Source organism: Crinia signifera, chromosome 4, assembly GCF_055691185.1.
Source record: "Crinia signifera chromosome 4, ASM5569118v1, whole genome shotgun sequence".
Lineage (NCBI taxonomy): Eukaryota > Metazoa > Chordata > Amphibia > Anura > Myobatrachidae > Crinia > Crinia signifera.
Window position 1 is genome coordinate 165791685 of NC_139220.1, and position 21447 is coordinate 165813131.

The window sequence follows — 21447 nt, forward strand, 5'->3', positions numbered from 1 at the left end:
TGGAGGAGACAGAGCCAAGGAGTTGAGTGCCGCTGAACAGGCGTGAGCCACACCAGACTGACACCAGTTTACCGGCATACCGCATACTGTACAGCAGAGCAAGCTTAGAGAAACACTTGAATGGTAAGAAAGTGTTTCTAAGTTTCAGGATCGTGACATTCAATAACTAACTCACACAGACAGGACCCAACAAATATTTTTTTCTATGTATTGATCAAATGGCCCCAGGAACAAATCCCCCAAATCATTAGTGGTTGTTATTGCAAAAGTGCCACCAAAACATGCAAAACACTTCATACGTGTTGCTGCTCCAAAAACAGTAAGATCATTGACCTTGACCTCACTACAGTGAAAAGGCATGTTTTTAAGATGCAGGTGAGCAGTTTATTTTCCAGAAAATAACGGATTATACTCACTGTAATTCCTTTTCTTCAGAATACTTCATGGCAGCCTTACAATGGGTTAACCACTTATCTCCCAGTTTGTAGACAGGTAGTTTTTTCTCTATGACGCTAGAATCCTCCCCTTGTTCCTCCTCCTTCTGGTATATCTGCTCCCTCTCCCTGTACCCCCTCAATCTTTGAATGTCTCCGCTTGGATCCTAGCGAAAAAACAGACATAGGGAGGGATATATATGGGCTGCCATGAAGTATTCCGAAGAAAATGAATTATCGTTAGTATAATACGTTATTTTCTCCTTCCTACTTCATGGCAGCCTTACAATGGGATATACCGAAGCATATATGGGAGGGCAATACAATACCTCATGACATGACTTTTTTAAGAACTTGACTTCCGAAATGTTCTTTAGCCACATCCAACTCATAATGTTGGGCAAATGTGTGAAGGGATGACCAGGTTGCAGCTTCACAAATGTCTTTAATTGATACTCTTGCCTCATTAGCTTAGGATACTGACATCGCCCTTGCCGAGTGTGCCTTCACTATCCCTGGTAGTTGACGTCCAACTTTTTTTATAGGCAAAAGAAATTGTTTCTTTGACCCATCTGGATAACGTCTGCTTTGAAGGAGCAAATCCCTTTCTAGCACCCGATGGAATAATAAATAAAGTTTCTGCATGTCTAAAATTCTTGACTCGGTTAAGGTATATAGAAACCGCTTTTACCACATCCAATGTATGTAGTTCTTGCTCCTTTTTATTGGATGGTTTTGGAAAAAATGATGGTAACACAATTTCACGATTTATATGAAAAGAGGAAACCACTTTGGGCAAAAAAGACGGATTAGTACGTAGTACTATTTTATCCTCAAAAATTTTCAGGTAAGGATTGTGAGCCCACAGCGCTTGAAGCTCCCCAATTCTTCTTTCAGATGTAATTGCTACAAGAAACATAACTTTCCAAGTCCGAAATTTCAATGTCACCCTATCCATGGGTTCAAACGGTGCATTAATGAGAACATTAAGAACCAGATTAAGGTCCCACTGAGGTATGAACGATTTTATTCTAGGTCTTGTCCTTTTAATGGTTTGACAAAACCTTTGAATTAATTTATCTTCAGCCAATCTGCTATCCATAAGGACACTTAGGGCCGAAATATGCACCTTCAGGGTTGCAGTTGCTTGTCCTTTTTTGTAACCTTCACACAGGAACTGTAGGTGGTCTGGAACTGTAAAGTTTCTTGAGTACCCTTTTTCCTTACTCCATTAAAAAAAATTCTCCATATCCGGTAATAAATATTTGATGTAACTTTTTTCCTGGCTTGTAACAAAAGATCCACCACATAGGGTATTAAACCCTTCTCCTTTAATAGCTGCCTCTCAATTTACAGGCCGTTAAAGCTAGTATTTGAGGATCCTGATGGAAAAGGGGCCCTTGTCATGTAAGGTGACACGGGCAGTGTCATCGGCTCTTCTATCGCCATATCCAGTAGCATTGGGAACCATGCTCTCCTTGGCCAGAACGGTACTATGACAATTACCAGAGCCCTGTCTTCTCTGATCTTCTTCAAGACTCTGGATATTAGAGGAATTGGTGGGAAAATATACCAGAGTTTGAAGTTCCAAACTCGGGTCAGTGTGTCTATCCCGGATGATTCTGGCATTTGGAAACTGGAGAAGAATTGTTTCACCTTCCTGTTGTTGTATGTCGCCATTAGATCTATATCTGGAAGACCAAACCGGTGAACTATCTTCTGGAAAACTGAGTCTTGCAGTTCCCATTCTCCTGAACAAAGTTCTTTCCTGCTCAGATAGTCTGCCTCTTGATTTTCTTTGCCTGGTAGGTAAAAGGCTGAAATTTATTGTAGTTGTTCTTCTGCACAATCCATAATGTTCTTTAGTTCTTCTAATAGACTTGCACTTTTTGTTCCTCCAGTAACGTTGTCGGACATGATTCTCAAATGTGAATCTAGAATTTGACTTCTGAAGTAACAGATTGCCATCCAAACGGCTCTTAATTCTCTCTGGTTGGAAGATAGCCTGCTCTCTTGAACTGACCAGATTCCTTGACAGGTTTTGTCTTGAAAATGTGCTCACCAACCTGTTGCACTTGCGTCTGTGGTGAGAACCATAAACTGTGGGTTTTCTAGAGAAGAGTATCTCGACCTCAGAAGATTGCTTCCCCACCAGTCTAGAGAATCCCTTGCTTTTCTTGGGACATGTATGTATAGATTTAGAGAAGTTCGACTTCTGGAGTATCTGAGCAGACTCCACTGGAAGACTCTCATTCTCCATCTGGCCTACGGAATTATCTTGATCATAGAGGAAAGCATTCCTAACAGACTTACTGCTGTTCGGAGTTGAATTCTTCTTTGTGATTGAATTGTAGCCACGGCACCTTGTATTTTTAGACAGCGATCTTCTGATAGAGCGACTGTGAATCGATTTGTGTCTATTATGACACCTAAAAACTGAATGATTTGGGATGGTATGAAATTGCTCTTTTCCCAGTTTATCAGCCATCAGTGTTCTTGTAACACTTTCACTACCACGGTTGCATCTGCCATTACGGATTCTTTTGACACTCCTGAGACAATAAGATTGTCTAAGTAGGCCCAATTTTTTATTCCTGTCTTTCTTAGATACGCAATCAAAGTTACCAGCACTTTTGTGAAAAATCTTGGAGAAGACGTGAGACCAAATGGTAGACAAGTGAACTGTTAATGTGTTCCTTGCACACAAAACCTTAGATACTTTCTGTCCTTTCTCTTATTGGCACATAAAAGTAAGCATCCTTCAGATCTATGGAGATTAAATAATCTTCCCTTTTTACTCCTAGAATGATGGAGTCTAGAGTTTCCATATGAAACTTCTTTTTAGCATCTTCATATTGAGTTTTCTTAAGTCTAGGATTGTACGGAGACCTCCTGATGCCTTTTCTACTACAAAGATTTTTGATTAAAATCCTGTTTTTATTTCGGACTCCGGTACCTCTTCTACCGCTACAGAATTTACCAAGTCTCGTACACTTTGAAATAATACTGAAGTCTCTGAAACCTGGCTTGGGAGACTTGAATTTAAACTTGTTTCTTAAAGGTTTGGTGGCAAATTCTAAATGGTATCCCTTGGTTACAATCTTCAAAACCCATTGGTCTTGGATTGTCTTGGAAAATTGTGAAAGTCTTCCTGCCACCATAACCGTACCCAAGGGATCTGCACCGTCACTGTTTCTGATTACCTCGTCTTTCACAACATTATGCAGAGGAAAGTGTCTTCCTTTTCTGGCTCTATCTTCAAAAAGATGATCACTCTCTTCCTTTACCGTTTCCTTATAATTCAAAGTTTTATACAAATTCTTCAAAACTGAATCCACTGTCTCCAGATTAAATTTATGATCATCCTCAATCAATTCCCCTGAATCAGCTGAAGAAGCAAAAGACCCATCATCATCTGACAATATCGGAACCATATCTGAATCATGATCAAGGCTTGCCAGAGCCCTACTCCTCTTATTACTGGCAAAGAATTCATCTTTAGACATAAAAGTTTTCTTCATCCACTCCATAAATTCAGAGAATTGAGCGGGTGGGGTTTGCAGTGGAGATTTAGTTTTAGTACATTCTCCACAGAATATATTCTCTAGATTCCCCACAAAATATTTGTCACAATCAGGGCACTGCTTAGATAACACTTTCTTCTTGCATGTTTTCTTCTTAGCAGAAGACACACTAAAAGTAAAAGAAACACTCACTAACTACTTGTCCATGAAAAAGTAAGGTACTTGTTTCCTAGCACGGCCACACCGATTGACATCGGGGTGGTCGTGTCGGAAAAATCGCGTCGATCGCATCGCATGCGATGCGATCGACGCGACCGACCGATTTTGGACCCGATTTTTTTTTTTTTTTTTAATGTAAATCGGGTCCCTGGGACCCGATTTTACATTGCATTCAATGTAAAATATTCCCAACCCCCCCAAATTTAACGGCGTACACCGCACCCCACTATCGACGCCAACCCGAAGCGTGGCGAGCGCAGCGAGCCCGCGAGGGGCGGCGGTGCGCGTCCTCCGACCTTTTCATTCCCCTACTATCCACGTCGGCGTGGAGTTGAGAATAGAATAGTGTGGCGAGCGCAGCGAGCCACCGAGCCCGAAGCGTGGCGAGCGCAGCGAGCCCCGCGAGGGGACGCGTATAACTTCACAGGTATACGCGTCCGCTCGCCACGCTTCGGGCTCGGTGGCTCGCTGCGCTCGCCACACTATTCTATTCTCACCTCCACGCCGACGTGGATAGTAGGGGAATGAAAAGGTCGGAGGACGCGCACCGCCGCCCCTCGCGGGCTCGCTGCGCTCGCCACGCTTCGGGTTGGCGTCGATAGTGGGGTGGCGTTTACAATGAGGGGGCATGACGGGGCCATATACAATGAGAAATGGCCCATATTGGCCCATTTCCCATTGATTACTATGTTAAGATGGACTTAATCAAGTCCATCTTATCTTGTGCCATTATAATGGCACAAGACCGACACGACCGACGCGATTTCAATGTTAAAAATATTTTAACATTGAAGCCTATGGAGAAATCGGGACCATCGCGTCGGTCGCGTCGTGTGCCATGTTAAGGCACACGACGCGACCGACGCGATGTACCCGATGGACGCGATTTCTCCATAGACTTCAATGTTAAAATATTTTTAACATTGAAGCCTATGGAGAATCGGGTCCATCGCGTCGGTCGCGTCGTGTGCCTTATTAAAGGCACACGACCGACGCGATGGACCCGATTTTCCATTTGACGGTAAAATGGACCTGATTTTAAAGAAAATCGGGTCCATCGGGGGCATCGTGTGCCTTAAAGTTAAGGCACACGACCAAGAAGATTGTGGCCGTGCTAGGAAACAAGTACCAAAAGTAATATAACCAGTCCTCAAGGTGAGGATTTACCTGGGTGGCGCGATAACAGATTTAGAGGCTTCCTCCATGAAAGTCAGCTTCTACCAAGCATTAGTGACAGGCTCTTAAATAGCGTTTGAAGCGCGGGAAGTGCCGTGGAACGCACGCCGCTAGTTGGAACGCATGGTTTAATACCTGTGGAACACACGCCGCTCCCGGTAGTGCGTCATGACGCTGATCCGGAAGACGCTCTGTGTACTTGTACAGCTGGGAGCATTATGCGGTAAGCTTGTAGCAGCATGCTTCCCGTACACTATAGCCACTGCCGCCGGCCAGGACTCATGTACTGGGATATAGGCACCGCCATCCCTGCACCACCCAGGGACAGCCGCATAACCAGCTGACTGACAAGGTGTCACAACATTCAGTTATTGTTTGGTTCTTACCTGGTTTGTGTCTTCTCCTGTCAGTTCAGCCCTGCTCCATGCTGCAAGGGAGTTCTGTGTGGTCTGAGCTTTGCTAATTGATTACAACACCTGGGTGAGTCCATGCTGCCAGACAGCTCTTTGTAACCTGACCATTGCTAATGATTAAACACCTGAGTGAGACATGCTCAGCTCTCATTGATTGAGGCACAGGTGATCCAGTTCCTTGTGCTTCCTATAAATGGCAGTCTCTGGCAGACAGAAGGTGCCAGAGTATAGGTTCACTAACCTGCTCCAGCGTTCCCAGTGCTTGGTCTGATATCCAGTGTTACCAGTGTATGATTCCGGCTATTCTCCTGACTATTCTCCTGCCTGCTCCCAGTTTACTACATCCGTGACATCCAGTGTATGACCTTGGCTTGTTCTGTGACCATTCTCCTGCCTGCTCCCTGTGTACTGCATTCGTGACATCCTGTGTATGACCTTGGCTTGTCCTGTGACCATTCTCCTGCCCGCTCCCTGTGTACTGCATCCTGTGACTCCCAGTGTATGACCCGGCTAGTACATGGACTCTTGCTCAAGCCTACTCCTATAGTACCTGTATCTGTCTACAAGTTCCTGACCCGGCAAGTCTGACCATGAGTATTCCAGAGCTTACCCTGCCTTACGGCCAGTGTTTACCAGCACCATGTGGGAAACCTGACCAGGGGACCGCGACCGGCGTACCGAGTGCAGCGAAGCCCAAATCCCGCTTGGAGGGGTCACTGGCGAAAACCACCGGTACGGTTATACTCTGCACCCCTAAGTCAGGTCAAGCCAATTTCCGGTCTGGCATTCACCCGTCCGAGTCAAAAACCGTGACACAAGGTAAATAAAATAACAAACCTACCATCTACCTAACCTACTCCTAAGGAGACCAGAAAAAGACTGAGGGCGCACAGGGAGAGGGAGCAGATATACAAGAAGGAGGAGGATCCTAGCGTCAGAGAAAAAACTACCTGTCTACAAACTGGGAGATAAGGGGTTAACCCATTGTAAGGCTGCCATGAAGTAGGAAGGAGAAAGCTCTGTGTAAACTACAAAAACTATTATTTAACTACTTGCATAGCATGGTCGCATCGGATGTGACCATAACAGACTGGGTTTGCGACCAGTCACAAAGTCCAGTGAGAGAAATTCACATGTGATGGAGTAGCATTGAATGAAACAAAGTACATATTACCTGTGCTTTGAGCATTTGCAAGATTCATTCGCATGGGAGCGCAATGTTTTTAATCTGCACATTTATGAGCATGTGCATGCACTGTGTGCGAGTGTTCTTCAGGCGCTCGCACACAACAGTGTGGGTGGGGGGGCGGCGGCCCTGGGGATTCACCCCTGGGAACACCCAGGGCGTTTGCATGCTACGGCCCCGGTGACGCAGGTGCCTAGGGCGGGCAGCTGACATCACCTGATGTCATCTGCCCACCCTGTCCTTGCACAGGACACACGCAAACCTAAGACACCTGAGAGTGTCTTAGTTTTGTGTGTACTCACCACATCATTCGATGGTCAGGGACCATGGAATTATGATGTGGATGTCGTCCTATAGGCTGCGATTGGATGTTTCTGTAAAACATCCATTTGCAACTGTGAAGGCAAATTCACCCTGTGAAGGGGGGCTGCGGTCAGTGCGAACGGCGGCCAGGCTTAAAAAGACATGCAGTGCTGCAAACTTCGCTGCGCTGTGTGCCAACCAGAATAAGGTCCAAAAGCAGGCAAACGTGGTCAAGAGGATCAATCGTTGTCCATATCAAAAACTATTATACTTAACGGATGGGAACTGAAACTAAAGCTAGGCACAGGCTTCCTAAAACTGGAGAGTTGAAGGTGCCAAGTCTGAGGAATCTCAAATTCTGGTAAAACATATAAACTGCAGGGTCAACATGTGGCCATTCTATTCTAAACTAGGAACATAATCAAGTCCTACGGAAAGTCCATTTTCAAGTGCTGCAACATTAAATATGTTATAAAATTCCATGTATGAGTTCCTTGGCATTATGGTAATAACCTGCATATGTATACATTGGCTTTTAAAACAGAGATCAAGTAAACTAGCAATAATCTTCACCTTTGGAATGTCTCATATCAGGAAATTTAAATGGATTTATTCTGTTAACGCTTCTCAATACAAAATACTTTGGGAATACAATTTTTTCGAACTTTTCATTTAATTGTATAACATATAATTACAGCTGAAAGGATGATTGAAAACTCATATGGCTTTGGGGTGTGGTTAGGGTAGGACAAACTCGGTCCTGCATTAAAAACCGGCAAAACTAGACAACAATTTGCTCATCTCTACAAAACACCTTATTAAAACTTGCTACGAGTTAACTTCATGTGTTACCTAAAACACTGAAAGCCACTAACTACTTACTGTGCACAATTCAAAGTTTCAGTGGATTTCAAACTATTTTATTGAGACGTTCAAAACTTGGATTTGGTATAAATAGAAATTATACATATCAAATTTTTGTTGAACATGGAGGAAATATAACATGTTAAAAAAAAAACATCACCAGTTCTGGAAAGGATATAATATGAATGCACAACTCACCACTCGCCACATCGCTGCCACCGTATCCCCTTGCAACCATGCAAGGGAATGTGTCAAGAAGACCAATCAGACAGGGAGGACGGCTGACGTCATGTGTCGTCAGTCGCCCGCCCCTGGCCACACTCCCATGGGAGCAAAATTCCCATGGGACGAGTCGGCCACCCTACGCCCCACATCGCTACGTGTGAACGCCCGGCGACTGCCTATCACCGTGACTGTTCTTATAGTGGACCTGCACACACGCAGGGCAGTACAGATGGTGTAATGGTTAGCATTACTGCCTCACAGCACTGAGGTCATGGATTCAATACACACCATGGCCCTAACTTTGCAGAGTTTTTATATTCTCCCCGAAATTGCGTGGATTTCCTCCGGGTACTCCACTTTCCTCCCACAATCCCAAAATATACTGGTAGGTTAATTGGCTTCCAAAAAAATTAACCCTAGAATGTCTGGGTGTGCGTGTACATGTGGTAGGGAATATAGATTGTAAGCTCCACTGGGGCAGGGACTGATGTGAATGGTCAAATATTCTCTGTATAGCGCTGCGGAATCTGTGTGCGCTATATAAGAAACTGCTAATAAATAAATAATTAATACGCACAAAAGACATGCGCAGTCCACCAACCATCGTAACGAGGCCAAATACGGAGCATTCGATTAAAAGATTTTGTTAAGTAAATACTTTAAAGAGATTGGCTGTAGCAGAAAATAATTTCTTACAAGCAGCTAGCTGTGAAATCTGACGAGGTAAAAGGTAAGGTATAGAGCGGAGGATTCCAACCACAGTCCTTAAAGCACAATAACAGTCCAAGTTTTAAGGATAGATATGACTGAAACGTTGACTGTTAGAGATATATTCACTAAGATGGGAGTAATGTTGAAGATGGGATGTTGTAGAACATAATAGATATAATCTGATTGGTTGCTATAGGCAACATCCCATCTTCAGTAAAACTCCATTCTTAGTAAATTTACCCCTTCGCTTGTGCTTTAAGAACCACTGACAAATAAAGTAAGGGTGGTCGCATTAGGACAAAAAATAAAAATGTATGCAGAAAGACTGGTACATAAGTGGACAGAATTTTTTTTTAAATAAATAATAGCAATAAACATACTCAGGAAACCATTACAATATATATATATATATATATATATATATATATATATATATATATATATATATATATATATATATATATATATATATATATATATATATATATATATATATATATATATATACACACACATACATATACATACACACACACACACACACACACACACACTGTATGATTACCATTTTCTCCTGGTGAAGACACAAAATCAAAATCACAACACGTTCAATCATATAGACTTAAATTGTTTTAAGAGCCATCAGGACAACACAGTTTCTATTCTATTCCGTTAGACCTTGCAACTGAAGAATGAACCCCCTGCCAATCGTACAATGTAGATTATCTTTTTAGTAAGTGTAGAAATGTGACCTGCTGTGGAATATAATATGTGAATTGTATTATTCATGGCACAGTTTTCCGTCAAGAGTAAGGCTGCAAACTGCAGGGGATTTTACATCAAATAGATATGAATAATTTGCAATTACTGGGTATTTTTAATTTAAAGAATTTGAGAGAAAAAACACTGGCTAAGTTTGAATATTTTTATTACTAGATATCATCAAATATTATTATTATCCTTTGTTTTTATAGCACCACAATGGATCCGAAGCACCCAATCACAGAGTCCATAAATGAATACCCAAAACAGTGACGTACAGTTGAAAACTGTAAAGAACAAGTACAGGATACATACTGTAAGCAGAGGACACAGGGATAAGTATCAGCGTGGCAGAAAACCATAGGATTTGGTGCCATCAAAGATGGTTTTAGTAAGAGAAGGAAAAACACATTAGGGAAGAGGGCCTTGCTCGTGAGAGCTTACAATCTAAAGGGGAGTGGCAGACATACAGGGGTGATACAGATGGGGAAGAAATGAGCAAGTAACTGTGGGTTAGGATGAGAGTTGGCTGTGCTTGGTGATGAGATGGGTCTTGGGAGCCATTTGAAGTTTTGTATAGAGGTTCAGGGTCGGAGGTAGAGAGGTAGAGAGTTCCAGAGGTAGGAAGCAGCATGTGAAAAGTCTTGGAGGTAGGAGTGGAGAGAAGTAATCAGTATGCAGGAGAGGCGGTGTGTATTAGCAGAACGAAGAGGACAGGCAGGTGTGTAAAGGGAGATGAGGTCAGAGATGTAAATGGTAGAGGAGTGGGTAAGAGTTTTGTAAGTGAGTGTTAGAAGTTTGAATTGGATTCTATAAGGGAAGGGGAGCCAGTGAAGGGCTTGTATAAGAGGGGAGGTGGATGTACAAAGGGTCTGATCCTAGATACATAAACATATCCCTCAGATTACATAATTATGTAGAGGAGACAGTAAGGGGTGCATTTACTAAGATGGGAGTTCTATTAAAGATGGGAAGTTGCTGACAGCAAACAATCAGACTCTATCTATAATCTTTTGGATCATACTAAATAAATAGAATCGGATTGTTTGCTATAAGCAACATCTCATCATCTATAAACAAACACCACAAATATGGCAGTGGCCGGCTCTGGTTTAGATGTTTCCAAACTATTTACTTATATCCATTTCGATCGCCTTTCGTCCCTACAGATGAAACAAACAAAGGGATACTTTTTTAAAAAATGTCCTTATTTATTGTTCCAAGTATAATCATAAAAGAGTATTTCTCCAATATGGTCTCAATAGAACAGTCTTATAAAATGTAGCAATATCTTTATAAAAAGTTCAGTTATCCCTTATTACATATCAGATTTACGAGTGTAAGTAGTGTTCATTCTAGCAACCGCCATCTTTGAAAACCCATGCAGTTGCTCTTCCCTGCCTGAGCTGTCGCTGTCTGCTGTGGTGTTTCGAGCACAGGTCTGATTTGCATATCACTGCTGATATACAGACCATACTGTGCTAGAAGCACTACAGCAGACAGCGACACCCCAGGCAGGGAAGAGGAACTGCATGGATTATCAAAGATGGCGGGTGCTAGAATGAATACTAGTAAGCAATTATGTACACATACCTGTTTACACTAAAAAATTCGATATGTATTGCATTAAGACCATATTGGAGAAATACCCTTTTATGATATATGGAACAATAAATAAAGACAGATAATATTTCAGGGATCCCTTTGCTCTTATATATGGAAAAAAAAAAGACCACATAAGCTTCCTGCTCCATCAACGTTTCAGTCTCTAACTTCAACAGTAAAGATGTATAAACTTGTAGAAGTTGATTGTGAAGCAGAGATGCATTACAAAACCAATGTCCATAGGTTCCATAGTTATCATTGGTTCATGACAATAGTCTACTGTACTACAAATTTCAGTGCGACAACAATAGAGGAAAAACATACAGAGAATGTCACCCTAAAATACCAAGCACAAAATAAATTGAAGCAGCTTGTATTCCTTACCATCAGCTAAATGCATTTTTTGAGTGAGCAGTAAGGCCTTGAGCAACTCTGCTAGTGTATGGTGACATTTTTTTGCAGAAATATGTGACAATGCAATGCAACTAGGACACAAGAGGAGACTGCTTAGTAATTTGATTTGTGACACTTGTATACTGTGTGAGACTGAATTTGTATACAGAATGGTTGCACTTTGTGCGACTGAGTCTCTAAATCTGTAAATGTTATATATTAAGTTAATCTGCAGTCTCCTTGTTCATCCTAGGTCAGTGATGGCTAACCTTGACACTCCAGTTGTGGTTGAACTACACATCCCAGCATGCCCTGCTACAGCTTTACTATTAGGCCATGCTAAAACTGATGCAGGGCATGCTGGGATGTGTAGTTCAACAACAGCTGGAGTGTCAAGGTTATCCACTGTCCTAGGTACATTATACATGTTTATAGCTATCGGGTCCACATGCTTCAGTTTCTATGTTTAGATGAAAGCTTTATTTCCTAAATCACCCTGATTTTTATTTTCGATCTCCCTTCCTAGATTACGTGAGATGGTGTGATCTTACATAGCTGTTAATTACAGCTTCAGGCAAGCTTGGAGAAGTGGTGGGAGTCATGCAGCCATAACAGCAGTGTGGTTGTTAATGGGTAGTATCAGCAGGCAGCTGGGACATAGGACACTATCTCATATCAACAGAGCATCTCCCACCTTCCATGATATGCAGTCTTCTTGCTCTCTGCTGTCTGGACTGGTCCCACTCTTCTTCGCAAGGTACCTCACACTAACTGCTCCCAACAACTGGATTTTATAGTTCTCTGGATGGCAATGCTTGGAGCACCATTGCTGCAGATTGACTATGGTCCCAGGTTGTGTGCATCTTACCTGGGATTGCCATCAGTCTTTCACAATGATGAGCCAAGCATTGCTATCCAGAGTGGTTATTACAGCAGGACCCAAGGACTCAGGCAACCATCTCATCTAACGGACCTTTTATACCATTAAAGGAAAATTGCTGCTTTATTCAAACCGTGAGTATATTGCAGAGACCTTCATAGCAGAACAATTTCCTTGGACTTGGAAAAAAAAAAAAAAATAAACTTGTTCCCAGCAAAGTTTGTGACTCACACCAATGACGATTTATGTGGCCTGGGCAAAATAAACATCTTTCTACTATCAGTGACTTTGGATTGAGCCCATTTGTCTCCAAATGTGGTTTTGCGCACTAGCTGACCACACACTGAGAATACGGTGCCTTGCAACACAGTTTATTATTTAACTGATATGTTTCTCTACACATTAAATATTTAATCTGCCTATCCATCGGTTATTTACTCACACAATTTTATGGTTTATGTTATATATATATTTATTTATTTTCTCTTAGAAACATTCACAGAGGATTATGCAAATTGCAGAGGTGTTTCCAATAAATATACAGGAAACTAATATATAGTTTTATACCATTTGAATTGAATCACTCCTTAGCGACTTGAGTATATTTGGATCTGCAATTTCAACTTGCAAGCTAATGTCCAATCTTCATGGCAACCTAACAACTCTTTATAGCTACCTATGGAATGCCCTTCCACGCACAATAAGACTCTCCGCTAGCCTCTCAACTTTCAAGCGTTCCCTGAAAACTCACCTCTTCAGGCAAGCATATCATATTTAAGTTCTACACGCATAACCCTCTGAGGCACTTATGTATTATATAGCTTCCCTTCTGGACTTGTAACTTGTTGGGACTGCTATGCTATTACTGATGCCTGTCCTTGTGTTTCCCTCCTATATCCCTATAGATTGTAAGCTTGCAGCAGGGCCGTCTAACCCCCAAGTCTGTCTGTTGTTGCCCAGTTTGTTTTATCACTGTCTACTATTGTAAAGCACAACGGAATCTGCTGCGCTATATAAGAACCTGTAAATAAATAAATAAATAAATTCTAATGGTCGAATGGGTCTAGCTATACGTCTAAAAATAGTCTGCAATGTCTAGAGCTGGGGTAGCCACCTCCAGTCCTCGACAGCTACCAACAGTACATGTTTTCCAGATCTCCTGAAGTAATTATCTCCATCTGTGGATCATTTAAAATGTGTCAGTAAGTAATGATTATACCTTTTGCAGCAGCTAGGTTGTCTGGAAAATGTGAACAGTTGGTAGCTCTTGAGGACTGGAGTTGGCTACCACTGGTCTAGACACCAAAAACGTGAAAACTCTTGTCGACCTTGTCACTGTCAAACACGTTCCCGACAATTAGCTTACAACAATCTTCTGTTACTGTCGATCTAGACGCTTTAGCAGTCAACCATGTGACTGTCGATCCGCTATACCATCATTGTATGGCCACATCATAGCAGAGGCTCCCTTAGCCAGTTGCCTTGCATGTCGCTGTCAGCCGGGGGTGGGGGCTTTGCATAGCACAGCGCTATGCAAAGTCATCTACTAAGCCGTTCATCTTATGGTAATAGAAGCAGATGAGCAGCTCTCCTGATGATGATGCGGGAGCGCGCATCAACGCTCATCGAATGGCCATACACACTGGGCGGCTTTGAGCTGAAAGCAGCTCAAACTTAGTGTTTCGAGCGGCTTTCAGCTCAATATTGCCCAGTGGCTACCCACATTGATGTCTAACCAGGGCATTGATCTTGTCGTTAATAGAAATTAGTGCTGGATGTTGTTTTTGGATGAAGCTAATTTATAAATTACAGTTTATTCATACAACATAGTAGTCTAATGGTGTGTACACAAGGGTACAATCAGCATGAGATTTTGAATATATAGTCAAAATCGCATACAGATCGCACAGGTTTTTTTACCTTGCACTCTCGATGCCCGCTCCCGTCGCAGCACAAATTGAAACCCAGATAGACAGGGCAGCAATGACTATATAGTGCAGATCGCACTATATCGTCCAAATCGCATGCATGTTGGATGGCTTGCCGTGCGATTGATCCCGATTCGATCTGACCGCATCAGGATCGAATAGCAAGCCTAATCGACCATTTGTACACACCATAACATAATCATGCATGCAATACAGAAATATAAAAGAAAAACATATTATCAAATCAGCATAATACAAGTGCAAAGTGTTTACAGTTAACCTGGCTGTTGTACTAAAACATTTGTAAATGTTTACTTGTACACAAGCCTGCCATATAGGTAGATCCAGATGAAACTTTCTAATAGTGGGGAGATTGTTATTGGTTTGTCTACAAAGACAAGACCACATCATGATAGAAATTTACTAAGATGGGAGTTCTATTTCTGATGGAATGTTGCTATGGGAAACCAATCAGATACTATTATCTTCTAGAAGGTGCTATGTAAATATAAAAGTAGACTCTGATAGGTTGTCTATAGCAACATCCCATCTTAAATTCCCTCTTTTGTGTGTGTTAAATTAATAACCATTATACTATAATGGTAAGTGTGCTGAGACAGAAACACTTGCACTCCATGATTATTATCCATGGAGCAGGAATGAGCCCTGGCATTCATTGGGGATACACAGACACACACATTAGTGGGCTAACACACTGACAGCGAGCTATAGAGGAGCCGGGATAGTATACAGTGTAGTGTATGTATTGTGTATGCTAACAAGAGGGAGGGAACGTCATGATACAGAATACTGACAGCAGCCAGCACACTGCCCTGTATGTACTAATCCATGCCGCAATCTCTCCCCAGTCGCGCCTGCTTAATACGGCTATTACTACTAACTGGATGACCATGTACAGTGGCCAGTAACACCAGACCAGCCCTCTCCCGGGCACGTCTGCCCTGTCACCAGCTATCACCATGGGTTACGTACCTTCCCGGTACTTTAGAGACATTCCTCTTCCAGAACTGCTTTCTGCCGGTGTCGCTAGACATCCTCCCTCCACATTACCAAATTTCCCAGATTACGGGACGAATCGCTACCGGCTGATTTGGTCTACCGAAAATCCTATCCACTGTAACTGGGAGCCGCCATGTTTGGTCCAGCAAGTAACAGCACCGCCATTGGACGGCTTGACACACTGATGAATGCTATCCAATGAGAAGTGACGATGCTTAGCAGTGCGGAAGTCAACAAACTTTTGCCAGCGCTTAAAGATCCATGTATTGAAATTCTGACGTCTCGCCTTCCTCACTAGCTGCGTGTCACAGGTCACAACATTAGCCCGAGAACTATGCACTGCTGAAATATGTCTTCTGGCAGGGCACACGTCGCCATGTTGTTGGTTATCTTGTACAGAAGTGGAATCTGTTTCCCATTAAATCCCATTATAAGAACGTTTTGTAATTTAAGGTATTTCTTGTCTATCATAAGTACTACACTTATACACACCTACTATGTATTTAACAGTCTCCAAAAGAACAAAAAAAAACAAAAGGTATATGCGCCAGTTCATATGAGAACAAACCAAGTGGCACTCCTTGGATTTAAACAGATTTCTTATTGTTAAATATAGACAAAATACATTACAGGTACGCTTGGTTTGTTCTCATATGAACTGGCTGTTATACAAATTTGCATGAAGGCAAGGCACCCCAGAAGCTGTTTATTTGTCCAGAGTACTGCATACCCTCCAACATTTGAATATAAGAAATCGGTACACATTCAGAAAGGGGGCGTGGCCACGAACAAAGGGGCGTGGCCATGGGCAAAAGGGTTGTAACCACGTCCCCTTTCCGAATGTGTACTGTGGCTGTGCACCAACTACTACAAGTATCATCCAGCTCATGTCACATGGTGGCTTGGTGGGCTGCTGGAATATTAAATAAGTATATTTAATATACTTATTTAATAAATAAGTATATTAAATATGCTTATTTAATATGGCAGCAGCCCACCAAGCCACCATGTGACATGAGCTGCAGGCAAAGTTTAACAAGATGCTGGAGTGATTATTTAGTGCAGCCTGGCTGTCACCTACTCTGTGCTGTTCAATGGCGACCGGACCGCAGCGTAGATGATCATCCCCCTCATGCGCGCCAGGCAGTGGCCAGCGCACCCTTCTCTCCCTCATAGAGATCGTGCCCTGAGTTCTCAGTCTGCGCATGCGCAGACAGTGAGGGCAGAGAGACAGCCTTCCCCTGAGTGCGCAATGCACTCATAGGAACGGAGGGGGAGATGGGAGAGCCGGAGCACCAGGACAGCAAGCACACAGAGCGGGGCCCAGGAACTGACAGCCAGGAGGAGGAATGATTTTTGCGGCGCACAGTCAAGTTACAGAAAACCGGTACATTCGGTACAAACTGATTTTGCCGGTACAGACTGTTAAAAAACGGTACTGTACCGGCAAAATCGGTAAAGTTGGAGGGTATGGTACTGCAAACAAGAGAGAGGAAAGACCCATTACTCTCAATGGGTGCACCTCCACCACAATAAATTTCCATACCTCCCAACAGTCCCGATTACAGCGGGACAGTCCCGATTATCAGGGCCTGTCCCGCTGTCCCTCCCGCGGCCGGCAGTGTCCCGCGGTGAGGGGGGGCTGTTGGGAGTCCCCCCTGTCGGCTGCTAAGCAGCGGGGAATAAACGTCTATTCCTGTAGCCAAGGGTCTGGGGGCATGGCTAGAGGCTCACAGAACCTCTGGGTCATGCCCCCATAGTGGCAAAATGGGGGCGTGGCCTCGCGGGAGAGCCGCAAGTATAGGCCACGCCCCAAATTAGGCCACGCCCCGAAACTTTCGACGCACCTGCGGCGCAGAGCTGCTGCGTCCCGCTTCCCACTAGTCCTAAGTTGGAAGGTATGAATTTCAGGCGAGGAGAATTCCTTCTCAGACTAAACAGATTGGTGGATCAATATTAATTTATTTCATATTTCTCTTTCAATGGTCCTTGTGACACAGCTCAACATTGGGATGTAGGAGGGTCCGTAGGAGCCAGGCACCTATCCTAAAGCTTTTGGAGGGTAGGCTCCTCCCCTTCTGCATCCCAGACTCCTCAGTTCGTGTTAGGTGCCCACTGGAGTGGGTGCTATTCTAAAGGGCTGCTGGAGCAGCCGAAGGATTAGAGTTAGTTAGGAGTTTTTTATTTTATTAACTTTTACACTAGCTAGGTAGGCACAGTGTGAGGATTCTCATTGAATCCTCACACTGACAGCGTAGCAGGAGCTGGCAGAAGCGCGTCCTGTCAGCTCACTGCGCACAGGGGAGACACTGTCTGGTCTCCATGTGCAGCGCTTACAGCTTCTATTAAGAAGCTGCCTGGGCTCCGGAGCGCTCTGAAACCGGCTTCACGCTAGGTGGGGATCATGGGGGACAGGCACTCCGTGATGGCGGTGGCCATTTTCTGCGGAGCTTACACACTGAGCTCCTGTATGAGAGGACAGCAGTGTGTTACAGGCATGTTCCAAGTGGTCCCCAGCAGAGGGGGAGACACTGGAACTTGGAGATCCTGCAGTGGGAGCGGCTGTCTGGGGGTGGTTGGCGCCAAAAGCCATGGACCCCGCAGCAGCAGGGACTTGGTCTCTTCCCTCACTCTGTTTTGGTGCCATTCGGAATGCTTGCAGCGGAGCTGAGCTGGCTGACAGATCCTGGCAGAGTGATTGGATTTCCTGGGCATCGTTTTCCCCACTTCTGAAAGCTTCAGACAGATAAGTGACTGTGGTACATTGGCTCTGTATAAAACGCCTGTACTTTGTGCACTGTGACTGTGTTACTTTTTGCATCATGTCTAAGCAACAGTCTGTGGCTTTGGGGGAGGGAGCCCTTAATGCATTGTGCGCTTGTAGTGTTTGTACACTAAAATTTGTCCCTGAGCAGATGGCCAAGGGGGGCTTGTGTATTACTTGCGCTGGTGTGAGACCCATGGGCAGTGAACCCCAGAGGGTAGAGCAATCAGAGCCTGCGTGGGCCAGTGCCCTGGGCAGGTCTGTAAATGCCTTAGTGCAATTGCTGGACAGGCAAAGTGATGTGTTGGTAGCTTCCCCTAGACCTATGTCATCATCTTAGCAGTCCTCTCGCTCCTTGCCTCTGACCCAAGCAGATCCTTGTTTCTTACAGGTCATGCAGGATACTGCTAAGGGGATCAGCAGGTTAAATGATTTGTGAGACAAATTTGATGGTGATACTGTGGGGACCCCTAAAATGTCTTATTCAGTGCCATTGCTTGTTGCTGATGAGGAGGGAGAGTACACAGACATCCCCTGGGATCAGGGTGATGACTCTGAGGATTCCTCTGCCCCAGGGGTGGAGGATTTGATTACTGCTGTTAAACAGGCTTTGAATTTTTCTGTGGAGGATAAAACTCCTGCAAAGGGTGTATTTAAACGGCAGCGTAAGGAAACTGTTACCTTCCCTGCGGATGAAGGTTTACAGGATTTATTGGAAGGGGCTTGGAAAACGCCCGATAAAAGGCTTCAGATGCCTAAGAGATTTTTAAGTCTATACCCCATGCCTGAGGCTCATGCAGACCTCTGGGAAAAAGTTCCGGTGGTGGACGCTTCTGTGGCATGGCTTTCTAAAGCCAAGGTTCTACCTGTCCAGGGGGGGCAGCCTTTAAGGACCCCATAGACAAGAAGCTTGAAGGTAACCTCAAGGCAATATTTGAAGGGGTGGGCTTCACTTTACGCCCTCTTATAGCATCAGCCTGGGTCTCTAAGGCCATGATTGTGTGGGCCAAGGACTTATGTACAATTTTGCATGCTGATCCAGGTGTGTTACTGCTTGCTGAGAAGCTAAAAGCAGCTGCGGAGTATGTACTTGAGGCTGAGGAGGAAGCTCTCAAGATGGCTTCCAGAGTATCCACAGGGTCCGTCAATGCCAGGAGAGTGCTTTGGCTTAAAGCCTGGGAGGTGGATAATGAATCAAAAAAGGCCTTAGAGGCATTAGCTTTTAAAGGAAAGCTGTTGTTTGGTTCAGAGCTGGAAGAGATTATTAAGCAGGCCACGGGAGGCAAAAGTACCTTCCTGCCGGCTCCTGCAGCTAAACAGGCCTCAAGGTTTTCTGCTTTTAGGCCATCCTTTCGGCCCTCCCCTAGAGGGGGTGCGTCCTTTCGAGGACAGTCCTTTAGGGGAAAGTTTCAGTCCTCCAGGGGCGAGGCCCCAAAGTCAAAGTTCGGTTCCTTTCATAAGAACCCGAGCACCAAAGGTGAGGACAAGCCCTCAGCATGACTACCTGGGGAATATCCCAGCAGTAGTCAAGGTGGGGGGGCGTCTGAGATGGTTCAGGGACGCCTGGGCTTTGTTGGGCCGGGATCCTTGGGTGTTGGACATTGTATCCCAGGGTTACAGGATTCCCTTCAAAGGTCTTCCTCCGAGAAGATTCATTCCTACACCACTGCCAAAGGAGTCTCGGCTCCGTGCTGCTCTTCTGGGGGCGGCTCAATCTCTCTTAGAGAAAGGTGTGGTGATCCCGGTTCCTCGAGCGTAGTGGAAGAAAGGCTTTTATTCCACTCTGTTTTTGGTGCCCAAGCCAGGCGGGTCCTTCAGACCAATCTTAAATGTAAAGTCTTCGAATCTCCATCTGTGGGTAGACCATTTCAAGATGAAATCTCTACGGTCTGTGCTTCTAAGCCTGGACCAGGGAGAATTTTTGGCGTCCATGGATGTCCAGGACGCATATCTTCATGTTCCTATCCACCCGGAACATCAGGCTCTCTTGAGGTTTGCAATAGGAGACCTGCATTTGCAACTCCAGGCGTTGCCCTTTGGTCTGGCCACAGCACCAAGGGTATTCACCAAAATTATGTCAGTAAGGGCCGCGGCTCTCCCTGTGTTCACTGTGATTCCGTATTTGGACGACCTGCTGTTCAAAGCAGAGTCGCCGGAGAGATTGCAGAATCACTTGGCAGCAGCCATCAGTTTTTTGCAAGCTCACGGTTGGCTTTTAAACTTACAAAAGTCTCCGCTTGTGCCGTCACAGAGACTCCAGTTCCTGGGGGTTGTCCTGGATACCCATCTACATCGGGTATTTCTACCAGAGACAAAGGCTAGGGACATAGCCACCTTGGTTCGGGAGATCCTGGGGTCTCAGAGTCCATCGGTTTGGAGGTGTCTCAAACTGCTGGGGAAAATGGTGGCGACTTTCGAGACGCTACAGTTTGCCAGGTTCCACTCTCAAGTGTTCCAGTGGGACATCCTGACATCTTGGTCGGGGAATATTCATACCATGAAGTCAGAGGACATACTGTTGTCTCCAGAAACACGGTCTTCCCTGCAATGGTGGATGGAGGTGGATTCCCTTCAGTGGGGTCGGTCTCTGCAGTCCTGGGACTGGCTGGTAGTCACTACCGACGCCAGTCTCAGGGGCTGGGGGGCAGTGGTTCTGGTCCTATGCCTTCAGGGCTTATGGACCTCGGAGGAGTCTGCCTTGCCGATCAATATCTTGGAACTGCGGGCTGTGTGGAAAGTGATATCTCTGGCAGGAGAAAGATTGCAGGGCCTTCCTTTGAGCTGTGGCGTACCTGAATCATCAGGGAGGCACACGCAGCAAGCTGGCCATGTGGGAGATTTCCCGGATCTTCTTGTGGGCGGAACAGAATCTTCCAGCGTTATCAGCGATATTCATCCCAGGGGTGGAGAATGTCGAGGCCGATTTCCTGAGCAGGGAGGAACTGCGAGAGGGGGAATGGAGTCTGAACCCACAGATATTTCATCATATTACAGTGAAGTGGGGAACTCCGGATGTGGACCTGATGGCATCAAGGTTAAA

The 21447-nt window shown here is 44.5% G+C and overlaps 1 protein-coding gene across 1 annotated transcript in view; it reads right to left on the reverse strand.

The window, feature by feature from the left end:
• TBC1D22A (TBC1 domain family member 22A) overlaps positions 1–15899 on the reverse strand; it is a 548927-nt gene extending 533028 nt beyond the window's left edge. The window contains exon 1 of the mRNA XM_083182915.1: positions 15617–15899. Coding sequence (XP_083039041.1) covers positions 15617–15678 — 62 coding nt within the window. The 5' untranslated portion in view covers positions 15679–15899. The remainder of the gene's footprint in view (positions 1–15616) is intronic.
• Positions 15900–21447: the final 5548 nt, after the last annotated feature.